General features: G+C 33.6%; 1 protein-coding gene across 1 annotated transcript; it reads right to left on the bottom strand.

Moving 5' to 3' along the window:
- Positions 1-2,331: 2,331 nt before the first annotated feature.
- Positions 2,332-15,757, bottom strand: LOC124371818 (GDP-fucose protein O-fucosyltransferase 2-like). Its single transcript, XM_046830173.1, is given in 3 exon segments — positions 2,332-3,107; positions 3,109-3,749; positions 15,472-15,757. Coding segments are annotated over 3 exon segments (1,365 nt in total). The 5' UTR covers positions 15,524-15,757; the 3' UTR covers positions 2,332-2,435.
- Positions 15,758-19,216: the final 3,459 nt, after the last annotated feature.

Below are 19,216 nucleotides of genomic sequence, written 5' to 3'. Positions count from 1 at the left end.
TTTCGGGAGGAGGTCTCTCAACGCAGTGTCCGCCATGGTGACCTGCTTCACTTTCCCAGAGTCAAGCATGAGTTTGGGAGGAGGAGCTTTTCTTACTTTGGCCCAAAGTTGTACAATGACCTCCCCCAGAACCTTAAACAGACTTCTGTTACTGTTTTTAAAAGTAAACTAAGAAAAATGATTGTACAGTAATTTATTTGTCTTGTTTGGGTGTTTTCTTTAGTCTATAGGTTTGTTTTTATTTTTATTTCCCAGTATTGTAAATAGTGTAAGATATGACAAGAGTTGTTCTGTAAAGCAGTTGTTATACTGAGAAACGCTTGCAATAAAGGCATTTTTATTATTTATTTATTATTACCATCAGGTGATCTATCACTCGCTTTTCTTGTACATTTTAATTTTCCGTAATTATGACCTATAATGTTTTGTACTTAGTATTTTTAGAATGTATATAATTTTTTATACCACTACTTGTAGTCTTTTCTCCTATAATATATCTTGTGTTTCATCTCTGCCAAGATATTGAACAGAAAAATAAAACACAAATGTTATCATGGCAACATATATAATGGGGCCATGTATATGTTGCAATACATGAAACATTTGTCTTCTGTTCTTGATTACTTATCTTGTCACTATTTCTTGTTGACAAACACTACTGTTACTGGAGTGCCATACATTGGTTAATTATGGATAGGTAAATCTTTGCAGACAACAGCAGTGAAATAGTTCACGAACTTGAAATTTTCTGATGTTAGTGATAGTGATTCGTTGTTAGACATTTAATGATACTGGTGAAATTATGCAGATATTGTAGATAACAGAGTTTAGATCATCTTAACCCACTGATGGCTCAGCTTCCAGCTATAATATAAATACACTGACTTCATGTTTATGGGGAGTTATTTGGTAATTTTGCTTATTACCAATTATAAATTTTTCTTTATATTTGGACAAAAGTTGGCGCGAGTCTTTACTTTGTAGCAGATTATATTGCAATTACAAATATATATGTTTTTAGCAAAATTGAATATTATCTAAAATAATATTTAATCTTCAGTAAAATGTTAAATAAATAATTAAATTATCTTAACATTTACTTGAATAACTTGTGTTTAGCAAACAAGCTACAAAAACCTATTTTGCACTTAGTGATGGGAGAATTGAATAGTACTTGAATACAGCCAGGGTATTCATATTCAAGTATCACATATTCAAATACTTTTGAAATGAATACACTCTCTGGAAGAATCAAATTCAAACCTACAGTATTTGTTCATTCAAACATTTTAGTATTTAAATGAAATATTCAAGAGCTGTATATGTATTCATTCATAGCTGGATTTTAAATAAATATACTATCTAGACTCTTGAAAAAATAATGAAGGGAAGATTCATAATTTGGAATGAATAATTACAAATGTTTAGACATCAAAATGTATATTTGTAGAACTATATACAACTATATAGAATTTAGTTAAAAAATACATTTTTAAACAATAAAGACAAAAATGTTGTGTAAAAACTAAGTATGGTTGAGGTTTTTGGCTGCATCTATTTCTACGATCATTGGTGACAAGACATGCAGTATAAAAGAATCTTTCAGGCAGGATTGAAGTATCAGGTAAACAAATGTTTTTTGTAAAGTTCATGGGTATAACATCTTTGTAGGAGGTACAAAAAGGCAAAGATTTTCCAACCTTTTTGGCATGGAAAATTAAAAATAACCAAGAAAAATATATTGCAGAAAGAAAATAAGACCCAAGTCTAGACTTGTCTGTTACAAATATTCAGATGAAGTAATTGAATAAAAGGGAGTTTTTAATTCACTGTATTCAGTTCTTTTAAGTACTTGATTCTCCCATCACTATTTGGACTAATGCCTCACTATACCAAATCTGTATTTTGCAGACATTTTTAAAGATTGGTGATTGCAAAGGTTTAAAGAACAATATCACTAGATATAACTGGGCTAAACATCAGAAGATATTTGCCAAATTTTGTAGGATAAATTATTGGCAACATGATGTATCAGTTAGCAGACTTGGGAGAACATTTCTGCTAAAGCTGCTGAATATCAAGAAACTAGAAGAGCAGAAGCACAATTCCTATTATACCTGGACTTTAAGTATAAACCAAAGGAACCATAAAAGGCTGGCCGGTTCCGAAACGGTAGACTGGCAATACCAGATGCTTCTGTAAGTGTAAGTTCCATATACCAGGGCATCACTGAATTAATCCTGTATAGTGCATTTTCCATTGTTAAAAAATTAGGGCTAAGCTTATTACAGTTCCATACATTAAACAGGATTTTAATGAACTGAAGTAAAGTTATTACTTAAAAGCATAAAATTTATTGTATACAATCATTATGTACATGGTATATATAAATTCATTAATGACTAGATTGAATTAACTTATAGGCAATGTAAATATCACAATTCGTCTGTTTCAAAATGCTTAAAATTTACTGATTTAAAATTTCCTCCGTCAGGATATTCTATTAACCACTTGGTGGGCGGAGTGCAGTCTTTGTTATCTGGAGTAGGACAGAATCTGTTGAAAGTAGTATCTGCTGGGAACCCCAAGATCTCCCTCTCTTCTTGTATTCTGAAAGAGAATGTAGACTCATGTGTTCCAACAAAAAACCTAGCATGCGAAGCAACAATCTGGTCTATAATGGCCAAACCGCCTTCTTTGTACCGATTTTTGTCCTCATCTTTCATAACGAATTTCACTGACCGAAAGCCATCTTTCTCAAGCAATTTTTGTAAACTCTCATATTCCTCAGTTGGCATATCAGTTGCAACAAATACTGTAGATAACTTGAGATTTTTAAGGTACATCTTAATCTGAACTGCACTATCAACTATAGAAGGAACTTCCTTGGGCCGTCCGTAGATAAAGTCTTTCCTCCGCAAATGTACCCCTAAATAAGGTCCACCTTTTGCTGAACGATGAGGTACTTCATCTCTCCAATCCAGAGGTCGAACAGTTCCATCCTGTAAATCTGTTGAGTTCAGGTGAGAAGCTCGAAAAGCATTAGCAGCGTCAACAAGATGCTTGGCAAATCTCATACTCCGTCTACATTTCCAGTAGTTTGCGTCTTCCATACATCATGTGCGTTGCGATCTCAGCACGATCAAACATGATGCATCTCGCTTTTGTTGACGACACCACTGCTTCTAAATAAGCAGAGCTCCCTTGAAAAGAGACACACTGCACTTGTTTAGCCCTCACATGTTTCTTCCCTCGGAAAAACAGGAACGTTCCATTTTCTTTCTTGTAATATGGGTGGTCTCTACATTCTGCTAGTTTCCATTTGTCAGACCAGTCCATTTTGCCGCCGCCACCTTCAGTCCAGTCGTAGAACTCTGGGAAATGCTGTAAGATGTACACTTCATCCACCAAATCCCCCCAGTCCACATAGAACTGGTCTAACTCAATCACTGGAGAATAAAGCTGAAGACTCGCAACATCGAAGAAGTCACTCCACTGATAGGACACATGAAGCTTCTCTGTTGTCCAATGCCACTGTCTAGTCCATGGAGGCAGAACCAGATGCCAATCATCTTTAGATTTCTGAGCAAAAGCTTGTATAAACATTGCCATTCTCATGTAGACATCTCGTTTCAGATTAAAACCCTCCCCAATATTTACATCATACAGAACATATCTCGACACTTTCCCCATTACACTATTGCCTGAACAACCAAAAGCTTTCGAACAATGATTTTCTTCAGTAAAAACTTGTAATATACTATTACTATTATACACTTTAAATAAATGGTTAAACTTAATTTGTATTCTGATTATAGTTAGAAATAAACAAATAACTCAGTATGATATAAATGTGAAATTTAATGATGATAAATTAATTGACATACAAGTTTGAATTTTGAAACAAGATGGAGGATACAATAATGGTAAATTTTTAAATACAATTCTTAATTTTTAGGGCAGGGTGGTCGTGCTGGCTTAATGAAATAGAAATATTGGGTATTTTATTTTATAAAAGATGTTGTAATTTTGAAAAATAATTGTTGTTAAATTTTAATTATATTAATTTTGAATTATTAGCAAAATCGAATGTTCCTGGGTTTTATGTTCTTCCAATGAATCACTAGTAAACTTAAAAGGAATTTTCTCACCCAATGTCTGTCTTCTGCTTCTTTGTACTTCAGTGATAAGAATTTAATAAAGTAACCTTTCAAATACTGCTGAATAAATGTAACCAGTTTCTTTATAATAATAATCTTGCTTCACTTCTTCCAGATCCCTCTCTCCTCTTCACCTTTCAAATATCTGCTCTCTTCACTCTTCAACAATCATCCCTGCACACTGTATCACTGACTTTAGTTCACTTTATAAACTTTTGAATTTTATATGTAATAAGGTGAATTTTGATTAATTTTGATTTCGTATTTATTATTGTTTGTAGTTAAATTTGAGACAATTTATAAATAATTATTCCTTAATTATTATTATTAATAAAGTTCTAAATTAAATTAGGCCTAAGTATTGAAATGGATGTGAGATGGGTGTATGAAATGAGTCATTACAATATCCCCTCAGAAATCATGTGAAATATATGAACATGGTTTCGATACAATGACGAATGAATAGCAAATGATACATATAGATGTGTGATACTTAAAGAGAAGGATGAACCACATTAAATGAGTGAATTAATTGATGATCATACATACTATTTAATAAATTTAATTAACAAACAAACAATAGGGAAAAGGAGAACAAAATTAACATTAGGGTTAGGTAGTATTTAAGCTAAGCCAACGAACAAAGTTACAAGTTTCTTAGTATACAATAAACAAACAATAGAGAAACATTAGATCAATGGCAAATATTAACTCAATGTCAAAGGACATAGTTTTTATTTTTGGAAATACACATTTAATGAATTGTGTACCGAATAGCGGTATACTTTCCACTAACAAATTATTATCCCCTCCTGATAGGAAAATGTTTATATAGTATTGATTAAAAGTGTCTATGTCACTGGGTGTATAGTTGCACTGTTTATTTGGGGAAATAGTATTAATTTCACACAGGTCCCAACACGTCAACTTCAGTATCTTCTGTAGCGTTGTTGACCGAGTTTTTATATGGCTTCAAAGAGGATATATGATAAGGTCCATATACATGCTCTTGGGATAAATCAGAAATTTGGTAGGTCGATTTCCCGAGGATTTCTTTAATTATGAATGGTCCTTCGTACACTTCAAATAATTTTGATGTTTCACCAGCTATAGCTTTAGAAAGGTGATGGGACTTTACCAATACTTGGTCATTAATTTGGAGAGAAACTGGTTTTCTCTTTTCATTTATCTTATCAGATCTCTTCTTTCTACTTTCTTCAAGTTTACGCCTTGCAATCAGTAGTTTGTGTTCGATTGGTACTTCTTCAGCTAGAGGGTTTGATACATATTTTTCCCAAAATCTGATATTTCTTGTTCCAAACTGTAGTTCGTTTGGTGTGAATCCAGTTGATTCATGGTAAACTTCATTAAGACATTCATTTATAACAGGTACATATTTCACCCATCTCTTATGATTCTGTGAACAATATGTTCTGAGACAGCGCTTTATTTCTCTAATTGGCCGTTCTGCCAAATTAAAACTGGGGTGATACACTGGACTGTATATTAATTGTATGCTGTGGGATTCAAATTTCCTGATCCATTCGTTACTTTTAAATTGGGTTCCGTTATCTGATTGAATTCGTTTAGGAAAACCATAATTAGGAAAGTGATGGTGAAATAATTTATGTAATATACTTCTGGTTGTTGCTCTTTGCAGTGGATAAAGTTTAACGAATTTGGTAAATATGTCAATAACAATTAACATGTATTTTGTATTTCCTACACTAGTCGGTAAGGGACCTATGATGTCAACTGCTAACTGGTCATTCTTCTCTCTGCATTTAACTCCTTTGGCTTGACTGTTGAGTGGATGGTTGTTGATTTTGCAGCGCTGACATTTATCACATGATGATAACAGTTGCCTGATTGTTCGATGCATATTCTTGAAAATAAAATTTTCACGCAGTAACAGGAAACATTTTTTTTGCACCGCAGTGTAGATAGTAGAGATGGCATTCTAGTATTAGTGGTTTAATTACTGATTCTGGGATGACTATAAGCCATTTGCCCTTAAATTTTTGTAGTAAAGTGTTGTCATATAAACGATAATTAGTATATAATTGTTGAAATTCATTTGTTTCCATAGGTGACTGTAAGATTTCTATAAGTGGTTGTAGTTTAGGGTCTTGATGTTGAAGCTGAGGTAAGTTTCGGAGTTGATCTTGTAGATGTTGGTCGGGAATTCTCTCGATGTAATGAATAGATAACTCAGTGAGGTTGTTTGCATCGCTTGACATGTGTTGTGGGGATATACGACTGAGAGTGTCAGCAGTAATGTTGTCCGTCCCTTTGCAATGGATTATTTTAAAGTCGTACTCTTGTATAGCCAATATCCATCTTGCTAATCTATTGTTTAGCAAACGGCAGGTTTTCAAAAAAGTTAAGGCGTGGTTATCTGTAATTACTGTTAACTTAACGCCCATAACAATGTATCGACACTTCTGTAGGCAGTGGATTATAGCCAATAATTCCTTTTCGGTTGTGGTGAAACGCTGTTCTGCTGGTTGTAATGTGCGTGATATGAACATAATTGCAGCTTTTTCGTTATTGTCTTTTATTTGATATAGATGTCCGCCAATTGCAAATTCGGACGCATCGGTCTGTAAGTAGAATTCTTTGGATGGATCGGGGTGTGTTAGAGTGTTAGTTTTTATGAACAGCTGTTTAATTTTGTTGAATGTTGTATCATCATCTCTAGTCCAATGAAATTTAACCTTCTTTGACGTTAGCCGTAATAGTGGCTGGACTGTTTCAGAGAATTTATGAATAAATTTATTGTAATAATTTATACATCCGAGGAATGCTTTTAATTGTGTACGACTTCTGGGAGTTGGGAAGTTTAGAATTGGATCAATCTTACTGTTATCCAAACAAAGACCTTCATTTGTTAGAGTAAAACCTAGGAATGGTACAGAATCTTTACAGAATTGAGATTTTTCAAAGTTTATTGTCATGTTGGCTTCAGCTAGCTTTTTGAATATGTATTCTAGGTGTTGTAGATGTGTATTGAAATCGGGGGAAATGATACATATGTCATCAACGTAAATTGCTCTGAAAGCTTCTATCTCATCATCAAACACGTTATCAAGAGCTCTTACTAGTGCAGCTTGGGAAGTAGAAATTCCAAATGGTGTGACCAGTGGCGTAACTAGACAGAGTCGCGCCCCCCCGCAGCGTACTGAAATGCGCCCCTCCTGTCGGCTCCTAACACCCCCCCCCCCTTCCTCCTACTGACCTACACGCATCGTTATAATTATAGCCTACTTCCCCTGGTCTACCTTTATTCTCATGATGTTCACTCTACTTACGGTAAATTGTAATAGAAAACAAACCTTTACTTTTTAAGAGTGGCTTTAAATTTGTGTAAATAGTTGATAGTCCCGTGCTGTGCAATGTTTATTTTTATACATTTTGTAAAAAGATCAAAAAGGAAAAGAAAACTTTAAAATGAATTATTCATCATAATTATTTATTAATGAAACTATCTCAAACATTAAAATAAAAATAGAAAAAATTGTAGACATGTTAATTATTTCCATTTATTTAAACCCTCTCCTCTTCTTAAAACTGAAATATTTTTCAGCTAACATCTTCAAGTTGATCCTACGAGCCCGTTCATGTTCTATGCTCAAGACTCCCAAAGCGCTCAGCCTGGTATTGGTCATAGTGTTTCTCAAATAATTCTTTATGAGCTTGAGTTTAGAAAATGACCTGAAAATTTATATAAGATTAAAAAACTATGTTGTTAACATATATGCCATTTTCAGGTTATAATACAAGTATATAATTAAAGGGTATAATAACTCTTCTTAACACAAAAATTAATTTTAGTTAGTACGGGTTTTTATGATATTTTGGTGATTACGAACCTTTCCGCTGACGCTGACGTAACTGGGAGAGTCAAGAACATCATCATCGCTGTGCAGACATCAGGAAGGCTGCTTGACAAAGTCACGTTTTCTATCATTAAATATGAGGCTAAATCCTTAACTTTTTTTCAATCCTCTTGTTTTTATTTCATCCGAAACAATGTTTCTGAAACACACTATTTGTGTCTCCAACCCGTGTGAAACATCTTCCTCATACTTCTCACAAAACTTCCTGGCTGAAAAAATTTAGTTCATCATCACTTTTCTCTGTGAGGTACTTTGGAGTTAAAAAGATGAACTGATCGTTAATCCTGACCATGCTCTCAAAACGTCTGGAGATTTGAGCAATAACTATATCCAAGCTCCTGTAAAATACTTTTACTTTGAATTCTTGCAATGGATTAGAAAATTCAACATCGTTGGTCAGTTCGTCAAAAAAGTTTTTTACTTTTTTACATCGTTTAGTCGGCAGAGAAGACTCAATATTCCATCCCCTGGCTAGCGTTTCAGCTTCTTTAACAACACCTTCAAACTCATTTCTTGCTCTCTTTAGTTCAGTCATACTCTTTCCAAGAAGGGCTGTAGCTTCGTCAATTGATACATCCTCTTTTTGTAGTGTTTTAGATGTAATATTAATTCTCTCTAAAACCTTACTTTGGAAAGTAAGCATCAATACAAATTGAAAACACGTCATTTGTTTTTTTGAGTCCAGTTGCCTCTAAAACCTCTTTATTCTTTTTAGAAGTCAGAATAATATTCGTCTTCAAAACAGCTTAAGACAGAAACAAAGTTACACTTTATGGCCAGTAAACAATCGTACCTAGATGACCAACGGGTCGGACACAATCTTTTGAGTGTCTTGCTAAGTATAGACCCCCTTTGCTCCATAGATTTCTCTCTCAAAGCTTGCCATCTTGGCAGGCTTTCGCCGAAAAACACGTAAATTTGATTGACCAAATCGTAAAATAAAAATCATTTCTGTTATGTCAGTAACTGAGTCATTGAGTACCAAATTTAAATTATGCGAGGCACAATGCACGTACTCTGCATTTGGCGACTTTTGCTTTATTCTAGATTGGATTCCAGAATAGTTTCCACTCATTACGGCTGCCCCGTCATAACCCTGGCCTCTACACTTTTCAATTTTAATGTTGTTTTCTTCTTCCAAAAAATTACAAACCTCGTTAGTAATTTTTTCCGAATTTTGGCCTGTAAGAGCTATGAACCCTAAGAATGATTCTTTAATTTCAAGTTTTTCGTAGTTTTGGACTGCCACATGTCGTATTACTATCGATAGTTGATCAGTTTTTGAGACGTCTTGAGTGGTGTCTAATACCAGAGAGAAGAAAGGAGCTGCTTGGATTTCACTTACAACTTCATCCAGAACATGCTGTGACGCAAACATGATCATTTCATTTTGGATTTTGGGAGACAAATACTTAACTTTGCTTTGATCGTTTTCTAAGTGACTTTTTAGAAGAGGATCGTATCGTGACAACAAATCTATAATATTCAAAAAGTTTCCAGAAGTAGTGTCCACTGTTTTCAATATTTTCATTCCGATGCCCTCTGAACGCTAAGTTACAAGTAGCCATAGTTATTACTACATCTAAAAGTCTTTTGAGAATCTCACAATACTCAGGTTCATACTTTTGAATAAGTGATTTTGCATCTTGGCTATTTTTTACGGTACTATATGCTAAACATGAATTTAAGTGTATACGAGATGTTTCATGTTCTTTAATTTTTTTGCTTAAACCTTGCCAATCATTTATTAGACCTTTACACCAAGCATCTTTAAATTTAGGGTCAGTTCTGTCAGCGAACAACCAACAAGGTTCACAGTATACGCCATTTAATAAAGGTGAATAACAAAGCCAAAACCGTTCTAGTTTTTTGGCCCGTTTTGGCAATTTTGTAATAAAAAATCACTGCTAAAAGATCTATTGTTTGTCGAGTCTTTAGGAAAAGGCCCTGTGGGCCTACATGGTTCAGAATTCAAAATGAAAGTTTTATCTTCTTCTTTTAAGAGGGATACTCCGTCATTAGTGTAGAGCCCAATGTCAGTTTTAAAAACACCACGTTGTTGACTGATTTCATTAGTATCAATATGCAAAACACAGTTTTTATCAATGTCTACGGTACAGCTACAGCTATCATTATTTATCTTAACGTCTAGACTCACGTCTGGTTCGTTATTTGTGAATTCAGGTGGGGTCTGAGTAGATGTTCCATTTTCTGTCTCGATGGTAGGTAGGTCAGAACTTATTTCACTACACTCACAAATTAAACCGGAAGTTATTTGTTTCCTTACACTGTCATTGTTTTTACTAAGAGATATGTCAGATTTAAAAAATAGATCAATTTTTTGGTGTTTTTTTGCTTTTTTCTTCCTCCTCCTTCTTCCGCTTTCGGTATTCTGCACCACTAGGTTTTTTAGACATTTTTGTTTAATTATTGATTTAGTTTTCTAGTACATCGTCCCATAATATAAGTTTCCTGTAAGAGGTGTAGTTTGCAAACACTTTTCACCGCCACCACAGTTGTAGGCTACTGAATAAATCACAACTTTCGAAAATGCAGTAAACGTAACGAGTAATGAATATATGACTGAGTGACAAGGAACCACAGTATACTGTGAAGGAACTACCTAACAATAATTGGTACTTGGTAGTGTGGAGGGAGGGAGGGGAGTATTCAAGTCGCAACATGAAACAAGGCAGTACACGCACGCACACCCCCACGCTCACACACGGTCCTAAAGCGCCTTAAAATACACTTCCGTGGCGGTTCAGCAAATAGTTTGCCTGCTTTAGTTTTGAAGGCGTTTAACTAAAACAAGAAATGATAATAGGCCTACGATATTCCTCGCTAGCTCATTTATACAAAAAAAATTATAAGGAATTACAATGAAAATAGTGATATTCAACCTTAAGAAATTTGGTAAAATCGGTATAATTTTTTTTATTTTTTTCATTCCTTCGTGTGGCGCCCCTTGACACGCCGCGCCCCCCCGCATTGCGGGGGTTGCGGGGGTATGTATTACGCCACTGGGTGTGACTTTGTACTGGTAGGTCTTGCCTCTAAATTGGAATGCGGTGTATTGACGCGAAGTTTTAGTAAGTGGGATTTGCCAATATGAAGGCCGTTAAGTCTACACTGCTTATGAATTTTGCGTTTCTACATTTACTCAGAATTTCGCTAACACTGCGGTTACATTCGAAATCTGGTTTAAATTATTGCGTTTACTTTGCGGGCATCTAAACACAATCGAATTTCTCCAGACTTTTTAATTACTGGGATGATAGCATTTACGTAGGTACTTTTGCTTCTCTCGATTATGTTAAGGTTCTCCATGCGTTGAATCTCAACTTGTACAGCGTCTTGGTATGCTTGAGGTACTGGATAGGTTAATGATTTAAAATTTTTAGGATTTTCTATATTTAATTCGTGTTCATATTTAGTGCAACATCCGGGTTTGTCTGAGAAAAACGTCCCTATATCGGTATAGTAGATTGATCAAACATTGTTTTTGTTTCTTCATTTATGTAGTTATTAGGGATTAGAGTTTTCATTATATCTTCCACCGACATTTTATCTTTGGATGATATATTGTGTTGTGCATCAATGTAATCATTATTCTCATTATTAATCTTGTTATCTTCCCATTGTTTTATAGTGCCATACTCATTAAATGTTGACATTGAGTCATTAAAATCTTCCCTAAGCATAACGTCTTGTTGAGTGGTGATTTCACATAAGTGCCCTTCATTTATTGCCATTACAAACTTCATTATAACCTTTGTATTGTTTATTTTCATATTTATTGTATTATTATTAAAAGTTTAGCTCTGCTTTCCATAATACTAGCATATCCATTCCTAAAATCACTGGTTTGACAAGATGCGGTACTATAAGGAATTGTATGTGAGTAGTCTCGTCAGCTACTGTGACAGGTACATATATGACTCTGTTGATTCGTTTTGAAATGTTTCCAATAGCAGTTTTAATGGTAGTATTGGCTAGGGGCAGTTCTTCAAATGGCTTTAATGATTGTTGGTTGTCCATAAACCAAGACTCTGACAAACAAGTAATAGATGATCCGGAATCAATTAAGGCATTAGTTTCTACATTATTAATTTTGATGTTAATTTCTGGACATCTTATTTGTATAGGATTAGTTATTAGTGGATGTTCTATTTTTTCCTCAAAAAGGAAATCTTTATCACATATTATGTTGTTAACTTGAAATTCACTACTAGGGTTATAGTTTGAAGAATAATTCTGATTTAAATATCCGAGGTCGTTATTTTCTAGCGCTGTAGTTTCGTATTTTATTTCTGGTGCGATGTTTCCTCGGTTCCGTTCTACAGCGCGCAGCCGTTTCCCGCCGCTGGAACGTCTTCGCTGCGGTCGTTGCCGGTACTAGAAGGTAGATTTCGAGCATTTTCTCCCTGCCGCACGATAGTGCATACTTGTGCCTGTTCTGTGGTGGGGTAATGTCTATCGTTTCCTGGGTAGTAGTGAGTATTCTGTCGATTTTGGTAGTGGTCTTTGTATGGTTGTGTCTTACTCTTGAATTCATTATCATTACGACTGTTGTATGGGTGGTAATAGTTTTTGTTATGTTGGTTTCGATCATTATAATGTTGATTTTGTCCGTGATATTGATTCCTTGGCTGATATGCTCTTTGTTCAATGTTATTATGTGGTGTGACTGGGGATTGGTGAGGTTTCTGGTGTATTGGCTTATAACCAGATGAATTGTGATTTTGGGATGAAATTATTTTGTTCCGTTTTGGGCCGTCTCGGATGTCTTCTCGTTGTAGTAATCGTTCAAACTCTTTAATGGTGTTAATGTTTTGAACGCTCCGGCTATCCTGAATAATTTGTTCAAACCGTTCCGATAAAATGGTGACGATTTCTTCTTCGATTATTGGTGGGTAATCGATTGTAGTGTGATAACACGCTCGGTGAAGTATTCAGCACGAGTCAATGTTCCATTATTCTTGTAATGTTCTGATTCTATTTTTGCACGTATGCCGCGTTGCACATCACGACTCCAATATTTCGTAGTAAATTCTTGTGCAAAATCCTCCCAGTTTTTAATATCGTGTTTTTATTAATTGGAACCATCGTGACGCGTGACCTTCGAGACTACTTTCTAATATGTCAATGAGATGTTTCAGTGTTAGATGTGTGTGTGAGTTGCACACGACCTATATTTTTTTTGTAATACCTTCTAATTTTTTGTAAAAATTCCATTGGACTGGTAGAACGTCCGTTGAATTTTGGCACTTGTCTGTCTACAGAATCTCCTCCGGTACAAATGACTTGCAATGGTTCACATGGTTTCGTCTCAATTTGAGATTTAGATTTTATATTTTCTAATTCACATTCATATTTATTAATACACTCGGCTAGATTGTTTATTCTATCATGATTGTTTTGGATTTGTGGTTGAATTTCATTTATAATGGTTTTGATTTGTATTTTATTTGTTTCCGCGCGTTTTCATGTCGTACTTGGTCTATAGCATTTTTTATTTCAAAAAGCAATTTTATTTTCTAGAGTTTTGATTTTTGTTTTGTACCGATTCTAATATCTTGAACTGTTGGTTATTCATCTGTTGGTTTACAAATGCCTTATGTTCTTCAAAACTATGATTTAATTCTCCCTCTAATGCTGTCAGTGGATTCTTTAATTTTCAGGTCTATTTTTTCACGGAATTGATCTTGATTGTCCCTTATAGCGTTCAATTCATTTCGGAATTCAGTTTGATTATCCCGCAGTTCATTCATTAATTTGTGTCTCGCGAGTGTCTCCCCTACAAGATTTGATTTCATAGCTAAGTTCGATTTTAGTTTTAGAAATACAATCACTTATTTCGTTTATTTTTGCGTTTAGGTTTTCGTTTAACTCAGATTTAGTGTTAATCAAATTTTCATTAAGTTGTTTTAAAACCGTTCATGATAGCATGAAGAGCTGTCGATTGGGATTCGTCAGCGGTTTGTTTTATTTGACCTGTCACTGCCAATGGCATCAACTGATTGAGTATAAAATGAGAATGTTCAACTACGTTTAGTTGTGGGAGGCGCAGTAGCTCCATCTTCACGTCTCTGCAGGGAATCGGGGAAATTTGCCCGCGTAGGTGTTGGTAGCACTGTTTTCATTCATCCGTGATTGGTTGTCGACCGCTGTGAGAATGTTGACTTGGTTAGCGCGAGGAATTGTGGGAGTTTGTTCTGCTTCTTCTCTCTGTTCGCTTTCGTCTTCGATACCGGGATTAATGGCGTCTTTGTTTACGTTTAGCACTTGGTTATTTTCCATATTATCTGTTGGGAATGGGTACCGTTTAGGGTATCTTAAATTAAAATCACGGGACATTAATTGCGATAAAAGATAGAATAATATTACAGGACTAATGTATTGTTAATTAAATCTTTATATAGTGAGTTATTAAATAACCTATAGCCTATTGACAGACAATATGAATAAATGACAACTAACTACGTACAGTACTTATGTCTAAGGCTATTGTTACGATCTAGAAAAATTGTCTCAAATCAAAGATTATAAATATTTCATTAAGCCACTACGTTGGACGCCAATTTTGTAATATACTATTACTATTATACACTTTAAATAAATGGTTAAACTTAATTTGTATTCTGATTATAGTTAGAAATAACAAATAACTCAGTATGATATAAATGTGAAATTTAATGATGATAAATTAATTGACATACAAGTTTGAATTTTGAAACAAGATGGAGGATACAATAATGGTAAATTTTTAAATACAATTCTTAAATTTTTAGGGCAGGGTGTGGTCGTGCTGGCTTAATGAAATAGAAATATTGGGTATTTTATTTTATATAAAAGATGTTGTAATTTTGAAAAATAATTGTTGTTAAATTTTAATTATATTAATTTTGAATTATTAGCAAAATCGAATGTTCCTGGGTTTTATGTTCTTCCAATGAATCACTAGTAAACTTAAAAGGAATTTTCTCACCCCAATGTCTGTCTTCTGCTTCTTTGTACTTCAGTGATAAGAATTTAATAAAGTAACCTTTCAAATACTGCTGAATAAATGTAACCAGTTTCTTTTATAATAATAATCTTGCTTCACTTCTTCCAGATTCCCTCTCTCCTCTTCACCTTTCAAATATCTGCTCTCTTCAACTCTTCAACAATCATCCCTGCACACTGTATCACTGACTTTAGTTCACTTTATATAAACTTTTGAATTTTATATGTAATAAGGTGAATTTTGATTAATTTTTGATTTCGTATTTATTATTGTTTGTAGTTAAATTTGAGACAATTTATAAATAATTATTCCTTAATTATTATTATTAATAAAGTTCTAAATTAAATTAGGCCTAAGTATTGAAATGGATGTGAGATGGGTGTATGAAATGAGTCATTACAATCTGCTTCTAATGTTAAAGTTAACAAAATCAGAATAATTATTTTTAAATGCATTATTTATTTTGTTATTTTATCTTTAATGAGAGAAAATATACTACACCATTGGAAGAGTTGGGGAATGTAAAGTTAGCTATTCGTTTTCTGTGCACTTCTAAGCTGCCACTTGATGCATTTAAAATGTTTAGGATATCCTATATAAGTTGTTCCCAAATAGACATTGTAGTAGGTGGAGATGAAATTGTTTCTTCAAGGTTAGCAAGCCTTTCAGTCATCGCTCTGTTCAGCCAAACATCTGAAAAGGAAGAAACATTTAAATAAAAAAATAATAAATGCTTTGTTACAACCATTTTTACTCATTTACATTATGGAAATGAAGGGCTTCATCACAAACATTATATCAAACATCTAGGGGTAGCTCGATAGTTTACAAAAAATTTAGAGCAGAAGACCCCTAACTCCATGGTTAAAACAACTTTCATTTTTGTATGTAATTGTAGTTTGGCGTATTAATTTTGGGGTAAAATGGATTTAAACTGTTAAGACACAACATGATCTAAATTACATACTGTAAATTCAGTTGTAACTATCTCCTGATAAAATTCCATTTTTTTAATTACAAGTTTCTTAGCCCAATAAATCTTTGTTTATCTAAACATTCTAGATATTGATAAAACAGTTTTTAAGTTCCTCTTTGGTTTTTAATATTCTCATTACTATATACAACCCATCAAATTTGTAAAACTGGCATAAACCACATTGCAAAAAATACTCTTCAAACAAAGATTCAATTATGATTTAAAAATAAAAATGAATATTAAAAATCATGGGGATTAAAAGTTAAAATAGCTAATAGTTAACATAGCTCTCTTTAAAAATACATCCAGATTCAAGGGGATAATTTTTCTATCACATTTTTGTAATATTCATTTTCTTATTACATGTTAAAATGCTGAAGATTATAACAGAGACAGTAGTTAAAAGCTTTCCAAACTCCACCATATGGTTAACTACAATGATACACACAAGGGTCACATAAGAAATACTCGACAGCAGCACAAGAGTAAGAATCAGTGTAGCAACATTGTAAGTGATTTATATGCACAACCAACACAACAAGTCCAAGTGGCTATACATTGTTTTTTAAAGCACTATTGGACACGGGATTTACCATGGAGTCCGGTTTCTATTCCTGCATCTAACATTAGGGATTTTTTGCAGTCTAGTGTACACTTATGAGTCACTGGTCTATGGTAAAGCTGCTGGTGGGAAAGCCCACCATAAATTAAAGCTGGTTTGGCTTAGCTGTAAATTGACGGGATCAGTATATATTCTTGTGTGTACTGTACCAGACCCAAAACATCCCTTTCGCATTTTTTTTTTGTTCTTACTGTTTAAAAAAAAACACTCCATTTGTGTTATCTAAGGCATTTATTATTAAATCATGACCATAAATCCATATTACCCCAACATGGAAACCCTGTGCTAAAAGTAGTGCATCAGAGGGTTACAAAATTGACAAAACAAAACAAGTGGAGCTTAGATCATGTAAACTGTACAACCTTAATATAGAGCTCGCTATGTAAAGAGTTGGAGTTGTACAGAGATAGCATCAGTAAGACGTAATTATTATTATATAGTCCACTAAGGATAAACAAATATTTCTAACTTTGACACAAAGATTGTAGTATTCCTATTAAACCCTTTCCGGGCCAGACGGCAATATATAGTCGCCTTGATATTCGTTGTTTTCTTAAATAAATACGACGTCAAATGATTAAAGTTTTATGTTTTTTTATTCCCTGGTATATTTGTAGATAATTAATATGAATATCATTTTTATTTTGGAGGTCTATGCATTTTTATTTCGTAATTGTCACGTGACATTATTAGCTGACTCGATCTATTGTTCTTAATTCTTTATGCTTTAGTGTAATCGTACTATTGTATGCTGAATTCTTCTTCATTATTTTATTTTGTGGTTGTAAATATTAGTAGTGTTAGTAGTTACGTGCTTAGCTATTGTGTGTAGTAGTTACAATGACTGACAATTTGCGATCTCACGGGAGTGAAATTGTAAGTAGCATATTTGTTAAATAGAAAAAGTGTAAATAAATTTCAAATAAAATTGTGTAAATATTTCTTGGTAAATAGTGTTTTTAACTGTATGGAAACTGTTTATGGATCCTACAATCATCTGTTTACGGTACATCCATAATGTGAATATTTATTTTAAGTTTTCTTGCAGTGTAAGAGTCAGTTGCTTTATCACTTGTTGCGAAGTACAATGCGTATTTATACAAAATGTGTCATAAAAAATTTATTTATGAGAGAAATAACACAAAATTTTGTATGGTTGTTCCTTTTCTAAATGTACAATATAATAAAATAGCTTCCCACAGTAAAATTATTTTTCCTTTTTTAGTTATTTACAAAAAAATAAAAAATAAATTTTTTTTTATGTAATCTATTAAAACATTATTTTTTTTTAAATTTTAAATTACTGAAAACTACATCATATATTTTTTTTTTGATAGTATATATCTAATACGAGTAATTTGGTGCAACTTTTAGGTCATTATCCTAATTTTTTATGAAAAGTTATAAATTTTAATCTAAGAGACTGCAAAATCGCCAATTTTGGCCTGGCATTTTTGACTAGTCACAAGGGAATATGATATGTGAAAAAATTTTGCAACATCTCATATTTGGTCCTGGCCCTGAAAGGGTTAAATGGCTGGTGGAAATATTTTCAACTGACCCTCTCAGTGCGAGAGGTAAAAAATTACCAAATAAGAACAGTTAGCTCTACAGACATAAAATTGTAAAATACTAAGAGAACTACATTAACTTGTATAGTATTGTGTTCTTAATTTTTAAGGTTTACCAAACACTACAAATACCAAAAATTCAGGATTATTTGGTCTACCACAATAATCTTAGTATGGAATGTACTATTACTACAGTCTGATATGGAAGTACCATCTCCAGATGCTTTTGTTCAATTTAATCCCCTTCTTGGTTTTTGTCATAGTATGTTCATAGCGATTGCATAAAAAGCATGCTACTGGTGCAATATCACACATTATTATAATGTCCCTATTTTATTCAGTTGTGTGCTGTAATGTTGAGCACAAAATACTCATGTGACAACCGTGTCGTACAAGTAATTCTGGTGTTTTCTACTAGATGTCCAGCACTTCCTTGATCCTCAGTCATGAGTGTTTGCAGCTTGATGAGTTCACTGTCACGCAGCTACCGTGTGTTGTTGTATGTCACCTGACCGGAGGTATTATAGTATTATTTCTTGTGTTTATAGTACCATGGAAATATCCTACGCAAAAATAGAAGATTAGCTTTGTTTACTTTTTGATTATACGAACACGGATAGAGAAAATTACTTTGGGTATACCAAAGTACTTACAAGTAAATAAATCTTGGCCTTCAGAGCTGACAATAATTTATTGTAACACTGCTATTTTAAGCTAACTCTTTTCTGTGATGAATTGCTGACTGACTTGGTAATTACAAAACATTAAAAAACTAAAACATACTCCTATAGACCTGAACACTTCCTTTATATCAACGCAAAATTTCCAAAATACAATAAACCTCATTAACTTGATACCACTGCATGTCGCGATGACCATGCAAGCTGGTAACCTCAAAATGTTGACAACGAAATGAATACTGTCACGAATATTGACTAAGAAATCCTAGCCATGAACAGTCTATAACAACTCCAAAACA

The sequence above is a fragment of the Homalodisca vitripennis genome, unplaced genomic scaffold, assembly GCF_021130785.1.
Source record: "Homalodisca vitripennis isolate AUS2020 unplaced genomic scaffold, UT_GWSS_2.1 ScUCBcl_2046;HRSCAF=6412, whole genome shotgun sequence".
Classification (NCBI taxonomy): domain Eukaryota; kingdom Metazoa; phylum Arthropoda; class Insecta; order Hemiptera; family Cicadellidae; genus Homalodisca; species Homalodisca vitripennis.
Note: the sequence above shows the minus strand (reverse complement) of the source record. Positions and strands in the feature narration are given on the sequence as shown.